The sequence below is a fragment of the Notamacropus eugenii genome, chromosome 5 (genome assembly GCF_028372415.1).
Source record: "Notamacropus eugenii isolate mMacEug1 chromosome 5, mMacEug1.pri_v2, whole genome shotgun sequence".
NCBI lineage: Eukaryota > Metazoa > Chordata > Mammalia > Diprotodontia > Macropodidae > Notamacropus > Notamacropus eugenii.
The window spans coordinates 277,082,725-277,106,507 of record NC_092876.1 but is presented as its reverse complement, the minus strand read 5'-3'; the positions used below and the strand labels follow the sequence as shown (position 1 = coordinate 277,106,507).

General features: G+C 41.4%; 1 protein-coding gene across 4 annotated transcripts in view; it reads left to right on the top strand.

Annotated features, from left to right (window-relative positions):
• GRIK4 (glutamate ionotropic receptor kainate type subunit 4) overlaps positions 1-23,783 on the top strand; it is a 697,562-nt gene that overhangs the window by 639,253 nt on the left and 34,526 nt on the right. For all 4 annotated transcript variants that reach the window (XM_072612931.1, XM_072612929.1, XM_072612930.1 and 1 more), the window contains 2 exons: positions 14,779-14,888; positions 17,935-18,108. In XM_072612931.1, the coding sequence (XP_072469032.1) occupies positions 14,779-14,888; positions 17,935-18,108 (284 nt within the window). The remainder of the gene's footprint in view (positions 1-14,778; positions 14,889-17,934; positions 18,109-23,783) is intronic.

The window sequence follows — 23,783 nt, the reverse complement described above, 5'->3', positions numbered from 1 at the left end:
CTTATGGGCTTTTCTACATTAATTGCTTCCTCCTCTTTGAAAAGGGGATGGCCAACAAGGATGTTGAAGTATTTAGTACGTAATGAGGATGTGATTTGGTCCCATTACTCACTCTGTTTCCTCTAGTAGAGGAACCATAACCTTGAAAGCCTTTATTCCAGAGGACTCATGCAACTATCTCCTCCCCTCACCCCCAAGTCTTTCCTGACCCCCAAGCTTCCAAGTTAACTTCCAATACATGGCATGCAGTTATCTGATGAAATGACTTAGAGGGGGACCTTAGGGATCACGCTCTCACTCAGTCACCTCATTTTACAGATGAAGAAACTGTGATCCTGAGCCACAATGTCAGGTGCCCACAAGTATGAAAAAGGTAAACTTGAACTCAAACCTAGATCCCCAGACTCCAAATTCAACCTGTCACTCACTCTAAAGGAGGCCAAATAGTTTCATATAATCCAAAACATCAGATAATCCAAACATCATTTCTATTTTCTTTTCTAATGGGGCTTATTTTTTGTAATGATGCTTTATTAAAGTGAATATTAAAGACAATTTGTTTTCTTAGAACACATACCAATTGATGGGAAGTGAAGGTGTTTTATCCTGAGATAGCTTGGCTGGATGAACTTCGCAAATTGGGCATGGTGTCTCCCTCCCAGAATGATATAGAGTCACTGATACTCTCTCTTCAGACCCGAAGTATTCTGGGTAACATGGGAAAGTCATGGTAGAATTAAGTACTGGCCATGTATAATCCACAAAGTAGATAATCCTTAAGCAGATAACCAAGAGTTGAATTTATATAGCTATCTTTTTGAGCCAGAAAAGCTTCTTTTTCATTCTATTATCCAAAAGGACTCATTACGGATACTGTTTATATGAATTTCATTGTTACTTTCCTCTGTCTTCTGCCAGTCATTTGAGGTACATGGTGCCAAGGGCACTGTGGACCATGCCAATTTTCAGCTAGATGTAAGAAGGATCCAGAACCAAAAAGGCAGGCACCCTAAGATGCTTCTTCTAATCTCCACCTCCTGCAGAATGTGCTTCCAGCTGTATTCTGGGAACAGGGTGTCACTGGCCCCAAAATTTTGTTCCTAAGAGAACATTGAAGGGTCTCAGTTTATAGTTCCTAGCAGAGTCTGTGCTTGAAGTCTCTGGCAGCTGCTGAGACAATATCCAAATTGAGTAGTAGCCTGACCATAAGCAGGAGAGAGTCCTTTCTTATCCCACAGCCAAACTTGAGCTCAGCTGCCCAGTTAGGAGCCATCCATATGCCACCATATCCACCTCAACTCCTGAGCTGACTCAGGAGGGAATGTCAAATAATCCGGAGGAAGAAACATTGTAGAAACTCAAAGGTCACCTGGACTACAGCAGACAGAAGGCAGGATTTATTTGCATCTAGCTCTCATTTGGAGGCATATGTGAATTATCATAGAATCACAGCACGTTGAAGTGGGAATGAATGAACCTTAGAGATTACCTAGGAGGACCACAGACTCCTAGTTGGAAGAGAGAAACTGAGGACCAAGCAGATCTCACTCCAGGTCACATAGCTGATATCTGGTAAAGCTGAAACTCACACCCAAGTCCTTAATCTCCAAATCCAGTGTCATTTTCCTACTATGCCTATCCCCCCTCCTCTAGTACTGAAATTATCTGCTTTATGGATTATACACTGCACATTTTTTATCCCTCTTAGTCAACTTCTTTCTCACATTCATGTAGCCCCATTTCATATTGCTCAAAGTATTTTTATATCTATATGTTCCCACACATATGGTGTTGTCTCCATTTTACTAATAAAGCTCCAAGAAGACTGAGTCCAAGTCCAACTTGTCTAAGGTCTCATTAGATCCTAACAACAATGCTATGCTGGCAGGCAGTCTTATCCCTATTGGCCCATCCTCCATCACTCAGTAACCTCTTTTCTTATGAGGTCCATGCTATACAAATCTACTACCCAATTAAAATTCTAGTAGCTGTTGTCAAACCTCATGTCATTCCCCTTCTTTCCTAAATAAGTTAAATATTTTACTTACAAATTTTCTCTCCTCCCCAACTCCTGTCTTCGTACTAGGGGGAATAATATTAATTAATATAGCACATATATTAATTCCTTCAAATACCATAACCACTCAGTTTCCCAACCTACTATGAGCTACTCCTTCCTCCCACTTTAGCCACATGCAAAGGTGGTCATAACTTTGATCTTGCCATCACCCACAAATATACCTCTGTGTTCAAGAATTCTAAAATCACCTTATCTAACCATAGTCTATTGGTTTTTCATCTCTCCCTCTGCCTTTTCTTACAAAACACTACTCTTTATCTGTGCTGTGACCTCCAACCCCTTGACTCTTCAATTCTCTCCCAGGCCATCTTCCATGCACTAGTCTCACTCTCCTCTTCCCCCCATCTAAGTTCTCATCTAACTGACTCAATTCTATACATTCCTCTTCTCTTGAGTCCTAATCCTCTTCATCGCATCTCCAATTATGCCCAGCCAATAGATCACTTAGCCTTAGATGACTCCCAGCATTCTTTGCCTTCACTCCTACAATGAAGGTAGAAAAAAATCACACAACTGTTAAAACTGTATGCACTGTGTTGTACATCAACTGGGTCCTCATGGCTTCCTTATCAACTCACTATCCCATTCTCCACAATGGCTCTTCCAAATCTTTTTATTCCTCCTCAAACTTTCCATGGCTCCACCTCCCCCAGCTCTCTCAGCTCAGATACTTGCCTCATATTTTATGAGGAAAAATTAGTCATTTGCCATATGCTCCCTCTCTCCCTGCTCTTCCTCATCTCTTGTCACTCAGATGCCTTGTGCCACTCTCTCCTCCTTCACCCTTGTTTCACGTAATAAAGCAATCTTACTCCTTACAAAGGCTCATCTCTACTTGTTCAAGGGATGCCATTCCATTGCCCCTCTGTCATCCCCATTCTTTCACTTATTTTCAATCTCTCCCTGTCCATTATTTCTTTTTTTACTGCCTACAAACATGTCCATGTCTCCCTCATCTTGAAAAACCCTCAATTGATCCTTCCATCCCCTCTATCCTATATTTCTTTGCCCTTTGTCATTAAACTCCTCAAAAAGGCCATCTACAGTAGGTGCCTCCACTTTCTCTCTTCTCACCCTCTTCTTAACCCCTTAAAATCCTACTTCTGATCTAAACATTCCACCCAACTACTCTCCCCAAAGTTATTAATGGTGTCTTAGTTGTCAGATCCAATGGCCTCTCAATCCTCATTCTTCTTTACCTTTTGGTAACCTCTGCCACTATTGATTATTCTCTCCCTCTTGACACTCTTGTCTCTCTAGGTTTTGGGCCACCACTCTCTCCTGGTTCTCCTTCTACTTCTCTGACCACTCCTCAGTCTCCTTTGCTGGATCCTTCTCCAAATCACACCCTTGAATCCTAGGTGTCACTCAGGGTTTCCTCTCCCAGGTCTTCCCTTCTCCCTCTTCACTTCACTTGGTGATTTCATAGGCTTACCATCTTTGTGCTGATGATTCTCAAATCTACTTTCCTGACAAAACCTTTCCTCTAATCTCTAATCTCTCCTCTCCAGTACATACTCAAACTCAATATATCCAAAACAGGATTCATTCCTTTTCACCCTAAATCCTTCCCACCTCCTACTTTCCCTATTGCTTCTTCCCAGTCCCTCAGGCTCCCAACCTAGGAGTTGTCCTGGATTCCTTACTAACTTTCCCTCTACCCATCATCCAAGCTGTTGCCAAGGCCTGTTGATTTCGCTTTTACATCATGTCTCAAATATGCCCCCTCCTTTCCTCTAACATTGCCCCCACTCTGGTGCAGGCCCTTGTCACCTCATACCTAGATTATTATAATATCTGCCTGGCTCAAGTCTATCCTCACTCAATCCGCCTTCCATTCATCCACTAAAGTGATTTTTTCCCTAAAGCACAGGTCCAGTCATGTCATCCCCCTATTCATAGCTCCTATCATCCCCAGGATCAAATACAAAATGCTCTGGCATTCAAAATCCTTCATAACCTAGCCACTCCTACCTTTCCAACCTTCTTACCCCTTGTTCCCCACCTTGCACTCTTTAATCTAATGACGCTGGCCTCTTGGCATTAATCTGTCCCCAATTCCCGAAATACTCTCACTCCTCTACTCCAACTATTGGCCAGCTTTAACTTCAAGTCCCAACTCAAACTCCACCTTCTACGGGAAGCTGCCCCCACACTCCCTTAACTCCTTCCCTTTGTTAATCATCCCCTATTTATCACACATATCATTTGTTTTGTATTATATTATCTCCTACATTAAGTTGTAAGCTCCTTGAGGTCAGGAACTGTCTTTTGCCTCACCTTTTTATCTCCAATATTTAGCACAGTGCCTGGCACAGACTAGGCATCTAATGTTTGTTGATTGATTCATTTTAAAAATGAGGAAACTGAGGCAAACAGACAAAATAACTTGCCCCAGGTCATATTTTTTGACTTAGTGAAAGAGTGAATAGTTAAATCTAGGTCTCTCGACTTCTAGTAATAATAATATGATAAAATAAGTCCAATAGTGATAATTAGCATTTATATAATGCTTCAAGATTTATGAAGTATTTTATATATATTATCTCACTTAAACCTCCTAATAACACTGAGAATTAGGTGCTAGTTTTATTAACATTTTACGGATGAGAAAATAGGCTGTAAAAAAAGATTATATGACTTGCCCAAAGAAAATAGTTGATAAGTAACAGTAGAGGGATGTGAACTGTGGTCTGACTCCAAGTCCACCATTCTATCTACTAAGCTACACAGCCTCTCAGTATGATGGGATTTCTACTGCCCTACTCTTCCAACTGATGTCTAGGATGCTACATGTTTATGGAATGTCATTCGATGCTTAGCACCATTTCCCACATTCCTACTCTGTAAAGCCCTATATTTGGCACTCTGGGCTCATTTTTAAAAATTGGACATTTCATCTCTATTTTCCAGTATTTGCTAGCTTTGTTCAGAGACAAATACATGCATAAGAAATAGTTTAAGAACACCTCCAAGATATAAAAATATGTACAAACCATTGTAATGCAAATAGTCAAAGGCACCTCAGTGCTATAAAGGTCTCAGATTAAAGGAAAGATCACAATGGGGTAGAATTAATCATGGAAAGCTTCCAAGTAGAGCTGACTTTTTAAATGTAAAATGATGGTAATATAGAGCTAAGGAGAACCCAGAAAGATCAATGTGAAACAGGAGAAGAAAATCTGGTTAACATATTTGCTAAGAAGTCAGCTTTTTCTTATTTTTAAAATACCCTATCTGGTTAAACTAATGTTTTGTGTCATAGAAACTATATGGTGCTATGTAAGACATGAATGATGTGGCCCTTAAGGAAGACCTTTAGCTCAACTCTGTTGTGTGAATGTCAGGATGTGATAAACCGCAGTCTGATTGAGGCTGAGTAGAGAGGTTTCATTCTGATCAGACTATGAAAAAATGAGGGAATGAAGATCTCTTAAGTGCTATCTGCTGATTTAATTCCATAAAATCATATCTTTCAAGAGTCAGAAGGGACGCTACAGATTATCTGGTCCAACCTTCTCATTTTGCAGGTGAGGAAACTGAGACCCAGTGAAGTGAAATGATTTGTTCAAAGTCATACAGGTAGCAAGTAGCAGGAGAGACTTTTGAGCCCAGATCATAGGACCATAGACCCCAAGCTGAAAGGGATGTTACTCCAACCTCTTCATTTTACAGAGCAAGAAACTGAGAAGTGAAAAGTCCCCCAGGTACTCTAAATCTAAATCTTTGCTATACTTCAAGCTGCTTCAAGCACACTAAGCTTTGACTAGTTTGCTAATTTTAATTTAACACCTCAAACGTCTTGAAAAAAGCAGAGAAATAAGAATTAGTGGGAACAAGTAACAAGCAATCTTATATAAGCTGGAGAGCGAAGTAGAAGCTTGTAGCTTGCTAAGCTTGGTTTTTACCTCAATTAGACAGAAAGGGAGAAAATAATTCTTGGCTAGCGAATCTAAGGAGAGCCTGAATCTTAGGTGATGGAGTGTTTATAGGAATACCTAGCATTCATTTATTGCTTTATTCATCTCTCCAGCTAATACTTCCTGAGGGCCTACTATGGTAACACACTGCACAGGTTGCTAGGAAGAGGATATCCTTGGGCTGTCTAAGCTGAGGCATTTTACCACATTAGAAGGAAAGCCAAATTGGTTAGCTTCTATTGGAGAGGAGAAAAAAGGTTAATAGAAATAGCTGAAAACTAAACAGTCTCAGATTCTGTCATGAGTAACATTTAGAGTCTGAGTCAGTGAGTGACTCAGTTAAAACGATATGGGAACATTATCTCTCTACTCTCAGAGGGTTAAGTTAATGAAGTTAAAGTTTATTAGTAAGGTGCTTAATATTATTTTTTTTGTAAATTTGTTCTAATTGGCATCTCTCAGAGATTCAACATGTAGAACCAGAAAGGACCCTAAAGAATATTTATTCCAGTTCTCTCAGTTTGAGGTAACTGAGGTTTAAAGAGATGAATTGGCTTACCCAACCTCACACAGATAATGATTAGCATAGCCAGACTTGGTCTGCTCTAAATCCTTTCACTGTACCAAAATGCCTACTAATAGACAGTGATATCTCAGATTTCAGGGGAATGTATAGGAAATCTTATGATAAGTGCTATCTTACTGTAGAATGGGTCAACTAGAAAGGTAATAGATGCCTCACAGCTGGAGATTTCCAAGTATGGCTATGTACTTTACCAGAATTGTTGTAGAAAGAATTCCTGTTTAAGTATAGATTGAATTAGAAGACCTCTGAGATGCTTTCCAGTCCTGAGAAAAAGGTCACAGAGGCAGCTATCTCGTGTCCTGAAGTTGACATTGTATTGTCAGTTACCTCATGGTGAAAACTACACAGTCAGAAATAATAGTAGGGGCAAGAGACCACATGGTTTCTTTTAGAAACCAGCCCTTCTACCCTACCTCTGGTTACACAATAGCAAAGAGAAGCCTAGGTTTCCTGAGGGAGACCCTAACAGTCTGAGGGCTGAAGAATCAGACCAACAGCTTGAGAGACTTTGCCTTTCTTCAGTCTTCTACCCTATTTTCTTCTGAACAAGGAGAATACAATGACAGATGGTTCAGTCTGTTTGAACACATGCTCAGCTCTAGCTTGGGGTGAACTGGCCACCAGGGCAAACAGACTGCTCTTGCTTCTGGCTGTTGGCAGGACACATAGAGAGAGTAGACTGTCCACCTGAGGCTTCTCAGGACTTGAGATGCTCGAACATCTCTGGACCAGGATGAACTGAGCTTCCAACCCAGTTAGATTAGTCCCAAAAGCATAAGAGATCTATGGATTCCCCATACATCTTTTTCCCATGTCCCCATGAGCAGGCACATGAGTCATATAAAAATAACAGTGGAAATGCAAGAGTTCCTCAGATAACTGACCCTACACAGCAGTTCTTTTTTCTTGAGGTCCTAGAATTTAGAATCCTCATGGGTCATCTAGCTCAACCCCCTCATTTTACCGAAAGGGAAACTGAGACCTGAGGAGATTAAGTCACTTGCCCAAGGTCATATCTATATAGTATTCAAAGGGATATGTTCCAAATACATTCCAAAAAATGGAGGCTTCTCATGATTTTAATGGATGCAGGCAATTCTCTAATAGGCATGTAAATGAGTGGAAGGGAAGCAAAGCATGGATAAACCAAAACAGCAGTTAATCCAAATGATATTTATATTTGGCATTGGGATGCAAGGTATAATATCTTTTTTCCTAATAATATTTTTCTCAGGGTATTATATAATAGGATAATGCTTATATTCTCCAAGTTCACCCTGACTAATAATGGGAAGAGGCAGCAGAGAATCCTGCCAAATGGTATGAGGGTTAAGCATTTGGCACAAATAATCTACCATATATAGTAAATTGGGGGTTGGGAATTTTAGGGAAGTTATGGGATAATCTTCCTATGAGGCCCCTTTTAAAATCCCTGCTATATAAAATTCATGCTATTGTAGTATCATAGATTTACAACTGGAAAGGACCTTACTTGTCCAAGTCCTCCATTTTATGGATGAAGAAGTTCGGGTTTAGAGAGATTAAGGAACTTTCACTTGGTTCATAGAACCTTTGATAAAGAGCTGAAAAGGCTCTTCTGAGGTTATTTAGTCCAATCTCCTCATTTTCCAGATAAGGAAACTGGGATGAGGCGGTTAAATCCCAGGGTCACACAGATTTCAACCCAGATCCTCTGACTCCCATCATCCACTACACCACATTGCCTCTGATCTTTGATATCATTCCAAGTCATGTTGGTGTAATCAACCCTATACTCCAACAACCCCAAACACCAAAAGATTGCCAGGTTCTTTGCTGACCCGCAGTAGTCCACCCTTTATTCCCTACCTCATCTCTCAACAATATAAAAGGAAAGTAATTCACAGTTTTCTCTTCTATCTCCTTAGCTCACAGCTGGTGTTTCCATTCTCGTAAAAAGAATAAGAAAGAGAAGAAAATGGAGAGAGTGTATGTATGAGAGAGATTTTTTAAAGGGAGAAAATAAATGCCATTATTAAATTAATCCATGGAATATGCTGGATGTGTTACCAGCTTTTCTTCAGGAAGGTCTGATTCATTCCAGAAAGACTGTCTATGAAAATGAAGAAAAATACTAAATAAACCACTGAATCATTTCTAATACTGTCTAATACTCTGTTACGAAAATGGAAAATGAATAGATTTCTATTCCTTATAGCTAAGTAACATGATAGCCCATATAATGGAAATATGGAGCTCTGAATATATAATCGTGGTGACATGATATATTTATTGAAAGTCTTTCTTTCAAGGGCCTCAAAGTGTTTTGCCAACATTACTTCAGAAACCTTTATAATTCAAACACCCACCCACATTGATTGAGGGACCCAATCTTATAAATGGAGGGAATGATGGATAAAGAGATGTATTAACTACCTAGAGTCACAGAACAAGTCTGACTTAGAATTCAGGCTCCTAAAACTCTGCTGTAAGACTTCCTTCTACACATATTCTTCTTTGATAAGCCAAAATGGAGAGGTAATATGACAGAGTTGAAAAAAAAAATACTGGCTCTGGAGTCAGAAGACCTGAGTGCAAATCCTGCTTCTGAGGCATATTGTCTGTGTGACCTTGAGAAAGTCACTTGAAATGAGAAGGTTGGACTACATGGCCTTTGGGGTTTCTTCAAGTTTCAAATTATGACAATATAGACAATGAAGACCAATATTTAGTGTCACCTAATGAAAAGAAGACTAATCCTGGAGCCAGAAGATCTATGTTCAAGTAATGGCTGTGACATTTACTAGCTGTGTGACCTTGAGCAAGTGAGTTAACCTTTCTGAGTCTAGGGTCCCTTTACCTACTGTGATCTGTGTGTGTGGAGGGAATTCACACAGGCTTGAAATCATAGATCCTTCATGTATCAACCTACACACTTCAGAGGGTAGTGAAAATCAAAGGAGCCAATGGATGGGAAAGTATTTTGTAACTACATGTCTTATATCAATGTATTTCCTGATTTATTTGAGTTATTCAGGCAAAAGCCCCACCTGAGTAATTTGAGTGAGAAGGAATATGCTACTAACTATTAAAAATGGCTTAATTGCCCATTTTGATGGTAAAGATGAGGTTACAACTTACTCTGGAACAAAGTAGTAAACACAACAACTGAGTATAAATACACTGAAGGATTTCAGAAAGAATTTCTCTCTCCCTACCTCTCCACATGAACACTGTTTGGTGGAGGAATGTGTGTGTGTGTGTGTATGTGTGTGTATTTATGTTATGGAGCCTTATGCTAGTCTGGGGAAGGCAACAGACCCCTTCTCAGAATAATGTTTCTAAATGAATAACATAATAAAATATATAGGATTAAAAGAAAACTAACCCTATTGAAATGCAGTTACCAATTTTTAAGATTAAGAGCCCTTGGTCTAGAGAAAGAGTCCTTCAGCTCTGGAGCCAGCCTTATTGACATGTAAGCCAGAAGTGGAGAACCAGATTGGATTATAGAGCCCTCCAAAAAGCAGTCACCCTACAAGATTTTCATCTGATTCCAGAGTTTGGCAGGGCCATACTGAGAAGGTGGGAATGTGTGGACTTTTCCACAGTTTAAGAGAATGGAGAGAAAGGAGTGGAGAGTGATGGCTGGAATTAAATAACACAGTCTTGATTTCAAGTTCAGAAAAATCATAATACAAAGCCATTTCCAGATATAATGGGAAGGCTAAGGTGGGACAAGTCCCAGAAGCTGACATTTCTCATTCCTTACTGAGATTCCAGAACAAAAATGCTCTAATTATTTATCAGGAGAGCCCTAGGGGGAGCCCCCAGAATTCATATGTTTTAACCCCTAGTAAATACAGGAGGCCTAGAGAGTATAACCAGATGGCTTCCTCCAACCAAGCATCTTTAATGTAAACACTATATGTCTCTGCAGGCTAGAAGAACAAAACCTAATTTCCTATCCATTGGGGGTAACAGCAATTAAAAATGAAGCTTCCTCCCTCCTTCCCTGATCCTCACTATCTCCTAGGACCCACAGCTGCCTGTGACTTGGGCCTGGCATGTTCAGGCTTGTGGCACCAGAGGTGGGTGAAGTAATTAAATTCTCATTATATTTCCATTTCCTCAAATATGTGCAGAATAAAGGATCAATGAATTAACAGATCAAAAAGGATCAGAGAATTCCCAGCTTGAAGGAGGAGAGTACACAGACATGCTCACTCCTTATCACCTTGTTGGCCTCACTGCCACATTTCAGCCCACCTGGGTTGCTGGGTTGACTGCAGCCTCCTTTCACTTGGAGGGAAGAGGATTTAGGGGGTTATCTTTAGGACCCCAGATGACAAGTTTAAGCTAGTACAGGATTAGGAAACAGAACTCAGTTCTAGTTTCAGCAACTTTCTTCTTGTATCGATAAGCAGTTCTGTCGGTAGAATACATTAAATTGGGCACTTAGAATGTGTTAAGTAAAAATAGGGATTTCACTAATTATTGGGTGAAGAATTCTTGGGTGAAGAAACTTCCTCTATTTATGTGGCGGTGCCTGAGAGTGACTTGTCCAGTGACTGGTCACTTGGCCAAAATGGTAGCAGTTGTTGAATTGAATTGAATTATAAGTGACCTGAGCAGCATATAGTTAACACAAACATATATTAATCATTAATCATGAATGGCAATACAGTAGTGATAAAAAAATGTTTAAGGTTTATATTATGCTATATACTATATTATATTATACTATTATACTATATATATGGATTGTACTACAGGAAAAGGAATCATAGTAATCAACAATCAGCCTTTTGGAAAAAGCATCATAGGAGCATAGCTGGAAGGGATCTTGGAGTACTGAGAGTTCAACTCCCCCATTTTATAGATGGAGAAACTAAAGCTCAGAGAGGTGAAGTAACTTGTTCAAAGTCACACAGGCAGAAAGTGGAAAATTAACTTTCCTCTCCAGGTTGACTCTACAGACCACACTAGGAGTCTGAAGAAGGCTTCTCCTAAAGGAAGAGAGAGAAGCAATGTGGAAGGAAGGAGGGAAAGGAAGAGTAAAGAGAAAGAGAGGAAAAGAAGGAGGGAGAAGGGAAGAGTGAGAGAAGAGGAGAGGGAGAAAAAGGAGAGGAGGGGAGAGTGGGAGAGGAGAGAGGGAAGAGAAGAGAGGAGAGGAAAGGGAAAAAGGAAACACACCTGTGAGTTCAGAGGCCAGAGAGGAAAAACCAACCACTTTATTACACGTCATTTCATTTCTCTGCCCTCACTCCCTTAATCTTTCAGACAGAAAAATCTCTGCCCTTTGCTGTCTCGCATAGGGATTTGTGAAAACAAATGAACTAATAAACGTGAATGTGCTTTGAGTTCTTTAGAAAAATGGCATCAGTGCCATCCATCTTTGAGTAGAGTGTTATGTTTGGAAGGGAAATGTACTATTTGGAAGAAACATCGATGGAATATGGTGATTTCTACACAAACATGGCAGGTGACTTCTAAACTTGTCATTATATATGTTCAGGCTGCTTTGGGGCAATATTTCTAACATGTTCATGTGGAAGGTTTACAAGTAACGTGTTGACAATATAGTAACATCTTTAGGCTCAGACCAGGCTAAGGCTCTGCTGGACTCTTTATTCTGGGCATAGCCTGGATGACCTCAGCTCATCACAAGTTGAATCACACCACCCCTTACTAACACAACTGCGATTATTCCATTTGAATTGCATTTACATCTTGCTCCAGTTTTGTGTAACATTTTCTCTGTTAAAAAAAACTGTGTGTGTGTGTGTGTGTGTGTGTGTGTGTGTGTGTGTGTGTGTTATGAGAATGTATATACTGAGCTTCTAGGAATTTTTCCCATGGCCATGTATCTTTCCTTATCACCCGTAACCAAGGATGGCAGCTTTAAATAGCTGTGTCATTTTCCTAAATTTCACTTATTCTAATATAATCAGGCATAGATTTTGACATTGAGCATCTAATAGGGTTTCACATTCAGAAATCAACAGTGAATTGCTTTGTTTTCATATTTGTCCCTACTGAGATAGCACTGAGAGAGATAACATGGAAGAAACTAAAATGTCTAAGATCTTGGAGCAGGTATATTTGCCTTAAGAAACACATGAATATCAGGCCACAGGACTGAGATGACTCAGGAGGAGAAAGTGAGACTGGTGACCTTGCACAGCCCTCCCTCACTCAAGTCAAAGGGAAGTGCAAGTCATGTCATCATCTTGATGTCATGGTCCTCTTCGAGAGCGAAGCACAAACAAAACAACCTGTGAATCCATAGATCGGAGGCAACTGAAGTGGGTTAGGAAAAAAAGCGTTTGGAGGAAGTGACCTCATTTTAAACACTAACTCTGCTTTTTTAGCAAATGGGATGACGAGGTCTTCTCTTCATTTGGATTCCAGATTCTGGCTCCAATGGTTTTCCTAAAGATTCCTGGCAGTTAGAAAAGGGAAATCGATTCTGTTAGCCAGTGATGGAAATAGACATGACTTGCTCTAGGAAGTCTGATTCTATTACTGTTGAGTCATTTCCCTGCTGTTAGATAATTTGCATAGTGATGGGACTGGGACATCCCAAAACTGTCTTCTCCCTTGTTCCTTATCTTACAAGTCATTTCAGTTGCCTGATTAGATCACCCCAGAGTATTCTCTGAAAGTCAAACGTGTATATGTATGCGCTATGAGACAGAACTTCAAAAAGTTTCCTGAGACATGGTAAATGCTAAAAGATACCCAATACCTGGTCTTGCTTGTGCTATGAAGAGAAAGCTTTTGTATATTGTCTGCCCCAAAGTCCACTGTCATCATGTCGCTATGCAGAAAAAAAAGAGCAGCACTATTCCCAGAGGAGCTCAGGCAAAGTCTGGGAGTTCTAATCCCAGTCCTTCGGTGACTGACTGCATTGCCCTTTCCCTCTGTGAGTTAAGAATATGGAATTCCTAGAGGGCAATGGAGCCTAGCAGGGTTGGTATCCAGGATCCAGAAGAAAGAAATTTTATAAAAAGATAAATAACCCAGAGAAAAAGGAGATTGAAGGTAGTCCATGACTGAACCTGCCAAATCACAACAGGACTGCAAAGAGTTACTCTGTGCCTACTGAGGCAGCATCTATTAGTTGTGTTTTCAGTGCTTTGCACATAGTAAACACTGAATAAATGTTTAATGAATTGAATTGCATTGAATTGAGTTGAATTTTATCAATGAAGGCACTAGCAACAGCCAAATGCCAGCACTCTGCTTTGATTAAAAAAAAAGAATACTCAAACATATCCTGAGGACCAGCCTGTTCAGGAAGGCTCAGAAGGGACAGATTGCGTTTGACTAGAATGGGTCCCTCCCCTCATCTATCTGAGGGCTGACTGACACCAATCAATCAGCAGACATTTCCCTACCACCATGAATAACAGACTCTTTTCACTGCATGGGAGAAGCTAGACATTGCATGTCATGATATAGTACTGGGTCATGATATAATGTCATATTCTGTTATAATGACATGTCACTAAATGATGTGCCCTCGGCCACAAATGAAAATCTATTTATTCTTTTCCATTGACTTCCCCTGTCCTCTCCACTCTCTTCATCATTTGGATATATCTTTTGTGCCCCCGTTTCACTATTTTGATCAGGATGACTAGAAGCCCACTTCTCTTCTGGGCTTTTTTCCAAACTCCACCCGCAACTCACATGGCTTTGGCCAACTCTCATCTCTGGTTGGGAAGAGAACAACATTTCCCCGGCTTTGGGATTCTCGTAAGGATTATCCAAGAGGAATCACTGTCATTGTAGGGTAGCATAGGAATTAAATAGCAAAAAATATTTTATGAGCCCACCTACACCTTCCAGAAATACAGAGACAATAAAAGAAACAAAACTTAGAGGGATTTCAACTCTCTGAGCACAAGCTGGCATTCACCCTGGGGAGTGTCTAACAGCCAAAGTCAGAACTAGACCTTAGTATTCACAAACTGAACTGTATTCCTGATCCTTCCACCACCGCCCAGTCCCAACTATCCCTCCAATCAGTTACTCTTACCCAGAGATCCCCAAAGTCCCCTTCCACCCTAAAATTTCATGATTTTATAATGGGAGAACCAAAGCTGGGACGAAATATCCTCCTGTCACATCCTCTGCCTGGTCCGGCCCAGGATCCATTTTGACTGACCATGTAAAGTGAAACTTCTTTCTGTGTTTATTTCTAGGGTCGAAAACCTGGTTATTTCTCCTTTCTGGACCCCTTTTCTCCTGGAGTCTGGCTCTTCATGCTCCTCGCCTATCTGGCTGTCAGCTGTGTGCTCTTCCTAGTGGCTCGGTACAAGCTTTAGTGACTTTCCTGTCTTCACACTACCACCTTGTGTCCAATGTGGGAAACTTCACAGGGAGGAGAAGAGGGAGGAAGTAAGGAGCAGGTGAAAGCTGACCTCTGGAAAGAAATGAAGTGATCCAAGAGGGGCTAGTGACCTGACAACACTCTCCCACAGGGTTGCCAACCTCATCCTGTCTGTCCATCTGTCCATCCTCCCACTTGCAGATTTTTGTGCACACACACACACACACACACACACACACGCACACACACACGCACACATATACACACACTGGGAGGCAGATTTTGCCTGAAATGTCTCCTTCCCCTCCTGCTGGGAATGATTTGGAATCCTGGTAATGAGAGATGGATGGTGCAAGATCACTCAAATTAAGAACTGTGCATTTGGCTGCCCCAGCCTCAGCTTGTGCCAGGATCTGCCTCAAAGTGCTGAGCGACAAGAAATGGAGCCTCGGAGACAGTAGTGGGGGGACTGGAGGTGGCTGCAGCACAGATGGGGGAGGAGGGCCCACTCTTCAGAGAGATGATCTCCCAGCTGTAGCCCAGATATGCTTCTGAAAACATAGGTGCCCTTGTTATATTGGTATGGGAAGAGGGAGAGTGAGGGGGGTAGATGAGGGGCCCAGGATAGAGGGGCATAGCATGATAAGAAGGGGAGGATTCTTAGGAGCAGATCTGGGCTACAAAGTCTGGTTCATATAGGAGGAGAAAAGAGGAGAATGCCTCTAAGGGTGATTTGTTCCTGTGACCTATGGGGACACTTTTCCAGGGAAGAAGCACCACAGGCCGAACCCCACTGGGTTCTCATCATCGAGAAAAGGCGTTTGCCCCAATAATGGGAAGTGATTCCACCCTGAGCCAGAGGTGGTGCCCAGCCATGATATTTCAACCTAGAGTCAGTAAAATTGGGCATTTTGTCCCACATAGAAGCACTTTATGATTCTCTCTCCACCTTCAGACAATAGGAATAAAAATTCTTCCTCTCTGCCCTTTTCTCACTAACGTTACAGGGGCTAGGGAAACATAGCAGTTGTGAAGGGCTTTCTTGTTTGTGCTGAGAATGCCTTAGGACAAACCTATATATATCCATTGTTGATTTTTCCTGGTTTCTGGTCTTTCCCATAGCAGTGTTTGGTTCTGACCTTTCACTTACCGACCAAAAACTGTCCATTTTGTATTGCGATGTTATATTTGGGGTGGAAGGATGGCCTTTCCTAGGGGAAAATTCTTCAGCAAAGGAACCTCATTTTTCTAATTAGATAAACTGCTGGAAAGGTAGGTTCCCTTTCAGGCCACTGAATAAAAGAGGCCTAAAGCCCTGCCTCGAGACCTGGCATCTGGGTCTGATCCAGCCCGCTGTAGAGAAGTTGTTCCATTCCACTCATCCTTTATAATCCAGGTCAGAATTAGGGTCAGGAAAGAGCTTTTGGCAAATTAAATCCAGCCAAGTCGACAAAGGCTAGTCTGTGTACAAGCTGGGCAGCCTCCACTCCCCTGGAGTCAGCGGCTGGTTCTGGGTTTGAAGGCCACGAGGTGCAAACTGGTCTCTTTCCACTCCCACTACAGGTGGGCTCATCCAAAGCTGTCTGTGCTGGCCCTCACAGGTATTGCCTCTGACAAGTAACTCTTGTCACTGACAATTGGCAAAATGTTCAGGAACTAACTTGTTTGATACCTCCCATCTTCATTTCATTGTATTGTCTGCTGCAAGAGATTGTGTGTGGGGTTTTTTAGGAACCTTTCTGCCTTAATATCCCCTTCATTCTATTGTCTTTATCATTCACTTTCCCCACCTCTGATGGAATCCTTATAAGTGACATGACATAGCAAGCAGATAACCATCAACCTCAGCCCCATGACCAGTGATTTGTATGATGGTCGTGGAGCCTGGCCACAAGCAACACCTGCAGGGCCAGTTGTATAGCTGCTGCACTGCCCCAGCTATGGGCTAAAGTTTTTCACGCTTAATTGATCCATATTTGACTGAGTTCAAGGGCTAAGTAACCTTCTTCTCCATTCCTTCCTCCCAAAACACACCTACACATGCATCACCATTGTAATTATCACAAAAGACTTATTAAGTACTCAATTACTTGTACTGTTACATCAAGCACAACACAAAAATTTCTAGGCTCTGCCCTCGGGGAGCTTACAACCTAATAAAATATGCATGAAGGCCAATTTGGTCAGGGCGCCATGGTGGTAGTGGCAGCAATGTGAGATGAGAAGGGCTGAGAGGATACTTGCATTTCTATAGCTCTTTCTCTCACAACTCTGTGAAGTAGATGGTGCAAATATTATTATCCCATTTAGCAAATGAGGAAACTGAGTCTCAGAGAGGTAAGCAGTGTACCCATGGTCACGTGACTAATGAGTTGCAGAGCTCAAACTCTTGTTCTCGCTGCTGGCTGTCCTCACTGTTTTTTACACTGCAGTAGGGAGCCTGGTTGTATCAGAAACATTTCACTGAATTATGGACAGACTATAGGCCATTTACATTATATATAAGCCAAAGGTAAGTGCTTACCAAGGGCAGGAAACATGAGTGAGGTAGGAAGAAAATGACTGAGGGACTGCCAAGGCAAGAATAAGACAGGTGAAAGAAATAATTCTTCATACGGATAAAAAGGTCCCTTTGAATAAAGTTTCTTTCAGAATCGGTTGAAATGATAAAAGAGGGAATGTTTGAGCAGGTTGAAGAAAGAAGGGAGTTCAATGTATAAGGAGCTACTTAGAGAAGACTCAGTGGGGAAAGTGGATCCAAGGGACTTTCCCTGCCATAATTCATAAATTCATAGTTGGGGTAAAAGGGATCTTGAATACAAACTCAAGTCCCCCATCTTACAGAGGAAAAAAACTGAAGGTAGCAAAGGTGAAATGATTGGCTGAAGGTCACCCTCAACTAGAACCCAGGTATCCTGACTCCCAATCCAGAGATTCTTCTTCTTTCCCTCACCCCACCCTACCCTATCCTGGCTGCCTCTTCTTTGGTCCTGGAGCATGCTCACTGTAGGTCTTTCTGTCTCCACAGGTTGACACCCTATGAATGGTATAGCCCTCACCCTTGTGCCCAGGGCCGGTGTAACCTTCTGGTGAATCAGTACTCCCTGGGAAATAGCTTGTGGTTTCCCGTTGGGGGCTTTATGCAGCAAGGCTCTACCATTGCCCCACGCGCCTTATCCACCCGATGTGTCAGCGGAGTCTGGTAAGAACCAAAGACAGAAGTGGGGTCAGGCACCAGGGAGATCAGTCTAGACCTATGGGATCAGATTAAGAAAGAAAGCCCACTGTAGATGTATCCTCAATCTGGAAACGTACAGCAGCCTGATTGATCTACTTCTTCTATGGCAAACTTTTTGCCCACTGGGAAATTCAAAGTCCTTTTGAAAAAAAAGAAAAGCCCTCTAGGTGGGATTCATAAATGGAGCCCTGGGACCCATTCATTATCTAGATGAGATTTCTGAGGCCCTCCTTAGTTTCCTCTTCTTTACCCTAGTTCTTTATATTTTATAGGGAAGGGAATCATGGACTCACAGAGGTAGAAGAGGCCTTAGGGATCATCTAATTTTATTTTCTGCTCAGTGAATGAATTGTTTCCCCCTAGGAATTTACTCCAGCACTTCCCTGAAATTACTAGAAAGTTCCTCCTTATTCTGAAGCAACATATACCTCCCTATGACTTCTACTCCCCTTTGGAGTCAAGCAAAATGAGTATAATCCCTCTTAACCATAGCAGTTTTTCAAGTATTTTAAGACCTTTCTCCTGGCTTCTCCTGCCTTCATACTTTCAGTTCTTGTTACTATGTCTCACACAACAGGTTTCATTCCCATTCATTCCCATCTTCTCCTTTTGGACACACGCAGTCTATCATGGCACCAGACCTGGAAACTACATTTCGGATGTGTCCCAACCAGCTCAGAAAAAAAAGGAACTATTACCTTCCTCATTCTGGGCTTCTATTTTTCTACTAATTCTGTTCTGTTTTTCTATTAATGTATCTTAGGTGATACAGTGGCTAGAGTGCTGGGCCTGGAATTAGGAAGACTCATCTTCCTGATTTCAAATCTGACCTCAGACATTTACTAGCTGTGCAACCCTGGGCAAGTCACTTAACCTTGTTTGCCTCAGTTTTCTCCTCTGTAAAATGAGCTGGAGAAGGAAATGGCAAACCATTCCAGTACCTCTGCCAAGAAAACTCCAAATTGCGTCACAGAAAGTTGGAAACTGAAAATGACTTAACAACAAGATTAATATACACACACATATAATATGTGTATACATACATGTATATGTGTGTGCATATATATATATATATATATATATATACACATATACAAAAGGATTTTTAAAAAACAGATCTGTGGAGTACAGGTTTCTTATTATAGCTTAGCTTATCCCTAAATTCAGATTTGCTTGGCTGCCATATGTTAGAACTCAGTTTCCTTTTCCTCTGCCTCAACTCCATTTCTGTTGGATTATGAAGAAAAAGGACTTTCCCACACTTTAATCAAGAAAGAGGTGAGGATCATAATTCTCTAGAAGTCTTGTGTGGTGCTGTAAGAGGAATGATCTGCCTCAGAATCTAGAGGCAGTTGTGTAGCTCTGAACAATGAACACTGAAGCTAATAGAAAGGTTAAAAAAAATCAGAATTGGGAGAGCCCAGGCCTTCTCTGGATTCCAATCCCTTTTCCCCTCTGGTTTTTTTTTCTTATGGAACATTATTGTCCATTTGCATTTGGGGCTCTCTCTCCTTCTCTGTTGACCTTCTCTGTTCATGTGTATGCCTCATTCTCCCTCCCCATACCAATTCTTCTTTTATAATAACCTCTGGTTTAAGGTAAGCAGGATGCTACAGGTTGCTCTGCTGCTTGGTCCACTGGTTGCTTTAGTGAGGACTAAATAGTCACACCCAGGTTGCTTGGTAACTGATCCAGACGATACGTGTTAGTGTGTATCTGACACTTAATAAGGGCCCATCATGTGATGGATCCTGCACTGTCCCTCTCCTGGTGTTATGCTCCCTTGGATTCTTTGTCCTTAAATCAGGATCATGGCTCAGTCTTCTGCCTGTGGAAGGTGGGGAGGGCTGGATACAGGGCCATCCAAGTCAGGCTCTGTCTCTTCACCCAGGGTAAAGTGGCAGATGATGGTGACATGTGGATCCAAAAGAATGCCAATTTCACAAATGGAATACTGACTTTATGCCAATATGGCACTACTGACCCACAGCCATCCATAAAGAATGAACTCAGAATTGTTTTTTCTAGTAGTGGGGTTAGGCTTGTAAATTTAAAAATGTAAACTATATGACAGGAGGGCATATTTAACCTACTTCATAGAGCAGGTCATTTTTAATGATTTTATCATGTTCGTGGTTGTCAGGGCCCATTGCTGAGACTAAATAGACTTTGGAAAAGAATTAGATGAATCAGTCAGTTCTGGAAACAATAGGCATTTTTATTTGGCATATAAAAGGGAAGCTATAAAAGAGAAGACCGTGTGGCTTAACTAGAGACACCCAAGGAAGCCAAGAAGCAGGAACAACATGGAAAAGGTACTAGAGAAACCCAATGAATTCTTCACATTGAAGTCAAGTCTGCGATACCTCCCAACTAGAGGAGGCCCTCAACTCTAGGGCTGAAACTAAGATTTCTATACTACAGCTCTCACATTAGTCTAGGGACTAATATGTCCAAAGATGGACTGGGAGGTAGCTGGGAAGGGATACAACTAAGGGTTCACTATTGTCTTGAGGTTATGGCAAGGTGAAGAAAATCATGATGGTCTAGGACTCCTATGTCTATGCTTCAAGGCAATGTACTCAGCTCGTGGGTTATTGCCATTTGCTGCTTCAAAATAACTTGGGCAGTCTATAGAGCAAAGAGGGCAACTAGTTAGCACAGTTTGTGGATAAGGGAGTCAAGGAGACCTGAGTTCAACTCTGGCCTCAGACATTTCCTAGCTGTGTGATCCTAAGCAAGTCACTTAACACTATTTGCCTCAGTTTCCTCATCTGTAAAATGATCTGGAGAAGAAAATGACATAACCACTCCTGTATCTTTGCTAAGAAAACACCAAATGGGGTCATGAAGAGTCACACAACTGAAACAATTCAACATCTATAGAGTGAAAACAGGTCTTACTCGAACTAGTCTGATTGGTTTTCCACAGGTAGAGAAGTACAAACACCACAAAAGTAGAAGCTTCCACACATGGAAGATCCAGATTTGAGGAATGAAAGGAGATTTTTTTGGGGGGTAGGGGAGGGTCCATTAAAAGCAAAGAACAGGAATCAATGTTACCAGGCAGGAGGAGGAGACATGTCTAGGGAATGAATAGCATGTTGGGCTGAGAAAGATTAGGCTAGAAAAAAGAGGTTTTTTCCAAAGTAAAACAATTGTCTGTATTTCAAATTATATTACCAAATACAAATGAGGCTGATCCATTACTTAAAACAGGCTCTTTATATTCTTGTAACAAGCTCTCCATTCTGCCTTCCTAGTTCCCCAAACCAATGGCTTACATTTGGAATATGGATGACTATGGTTGATGGTCTGTGGTATTTGATCTGAACAAAGTTACTTGGCCAACTCTGGATTTAAATCCAGAAATTAATCATTCAATCAATCCAAAAGCATTTCTTAAGTACCTACTGGGTGTTAGGGTTTGGGGACCCAAAGACAAAAATGAAATGATCCATGTGCTCAAGAAACTTACGTATTCTACTGGGGGAAACAACCTAAACATAAATAAATATATGCTACACGTGTACTCAAAATATCGTTAACAAGTTGACCTAAGCAACCCTAGATAGGCAATTTCCTACCGTTACTCTAGGCATTTATGGAATCTACTTTAAAAAGGATCCACCAGGGAACCAGGACTTGGCAACCTTTTAAAATGTGATGTGCCAAAGGTCTGACCTCCTTTCATTAGCCATGTGTATATGTTTTGTGCTGTAGGAATAAACAGATACTGATTGTATGGTAATGAAAACAGGGGATATGCTATGGCCCTCATCCCTATGCCTTGGGCTAGTGTAACCTAGTAGGGTCAATACTTTCTGAAGAATATCCTCTTGTTTCCTGCCAGGAACCTGAAACATCAAGGTCCTATTCCTGCCCCCTGTCCCTGTTCTGTGTGAGAAATCAATCATTCAGTAAGCATTTAGTAAACACCTACTATGTGCCAGGCACTATGCTAGACACTGGAGATAAAAATTCAAAACTTCAACCATTCCTGCCCTCCGGGAACTTAGATTCTATTGGGCAGATGATGACACAATAGTCAGGCAAAATGACAGATTCATACTCTTGGTTCCCTCTTATCCCTTCTCCAGGATAACTTGTCCCACACACAGCAATGTGGTTGAATAGAAAGAACACTGCCATTAGAATCAGGAGAACTGGGCTCAGATCTGGGCTAAAATACTTGACTAGCAATGTGGCTTTGGATGAATCACTTCACTGCTCTGTTCTTCAACCTCCTACCTCTTATATGGAAATAATATATAAAAACCACCTGCCCCACAGAGTTATTGTGGGGAAGGTGAATTGTGAGGCCCCAAGTGTTATCTAAATGGGAACCCTTGCTGGTATAGAGTGGAAAGGGCTCTTCCACTGGGTTAGAAGTTGGGAGAATTAATCCCAGCTCTACTGTAAACTCACTGTGAGATTCTGGTGTATCATTTCACCTCTGTGAAGCATCTTAAGAGCAGGGATTGTTGGTTTGGGGGTTTTCTTTTTACGTTTTTTATTTTTATTCTTTGCTTTGGTCTATACAAAAAAACACAATAACCAAAACTTACAGAGATTATAATCAAACTCTCAGTTCTTGCTCCCCTCAGCTTCCTCTACCACTTTCAAGCAGGGCAGTGGGGAGAATGAAACAGGAAGAGGGAAGAAACCCACACCACACACCAGAGAGGGTCAGTCAAGAGTATGAGTTGCTTCTCCAGGGTCAGAGTGGTTAGATGGGGGGGTGGGAGGAGAGAAGGGGCTGTGCACTGAAATCTCTTTATCAGGTAAAAAGCCAATTCAGCATCTTGGAGAGAAAAGCAAGAAGTCTCCCAGATGGAGATGACTCTCTCTCCCTCTGGGCCCATTTCATGTGGTCTGTCCTTTTATTTTTCAGCGTCCTTTGGAATAGAGAAACTTTGAGTTTCTGAAGTTTGAGTCCTACACTCTGGGCTGGGGATCAGGAGGGAACGGGAAAAAGCAAATTCAGAAATCAGCACAAACCAAAGCTTCCCCAGGCTCCAGACTACCTGCACTGAGAGTTTGGAAAGGAGGAAAGGTGCCTGAGTGATTGAACCAGGGGCAGGTCATTGAGGTGGAGTAATGGAGAGGTGCCATATATATATATATATATATATATACACACACACACACATATATAATATATATACATGTATATTATATGTGTGTGTATATATGTATATATACATATATAATATATACATATATGTACATATATATACATATATGTAGAGATAGATAGATAGATAGATAGATAGATAGATAGATAGATAGATAGATAGATATTAAAACTTCAGGAGCCAGGGAAGGGAGATAAAGCCCCCCTGGCACAGGGCTAGGGAGGAGGGGCAGGGTATCAGGTCTTATACACCACAGTACTCATACACACACACACACACACACACACACACACACAGAAAGAGAACTCAAAATTAATTAAAACCCTAAAGAAGAGAACCTCTTATGGGCATCGGTAAGTGAAGTCCCAGCCACCCAGCATGTCCTCTGCTCAGGAACTTTCTGTCTCAGTCACTCACCTGGAGCTAGCCACTTAAGGATCAAGAAGGATACCATGAGTGAGGGGCTGGGCTAGGCTAGCACAGGGTCAGCAGTGGAGTAAG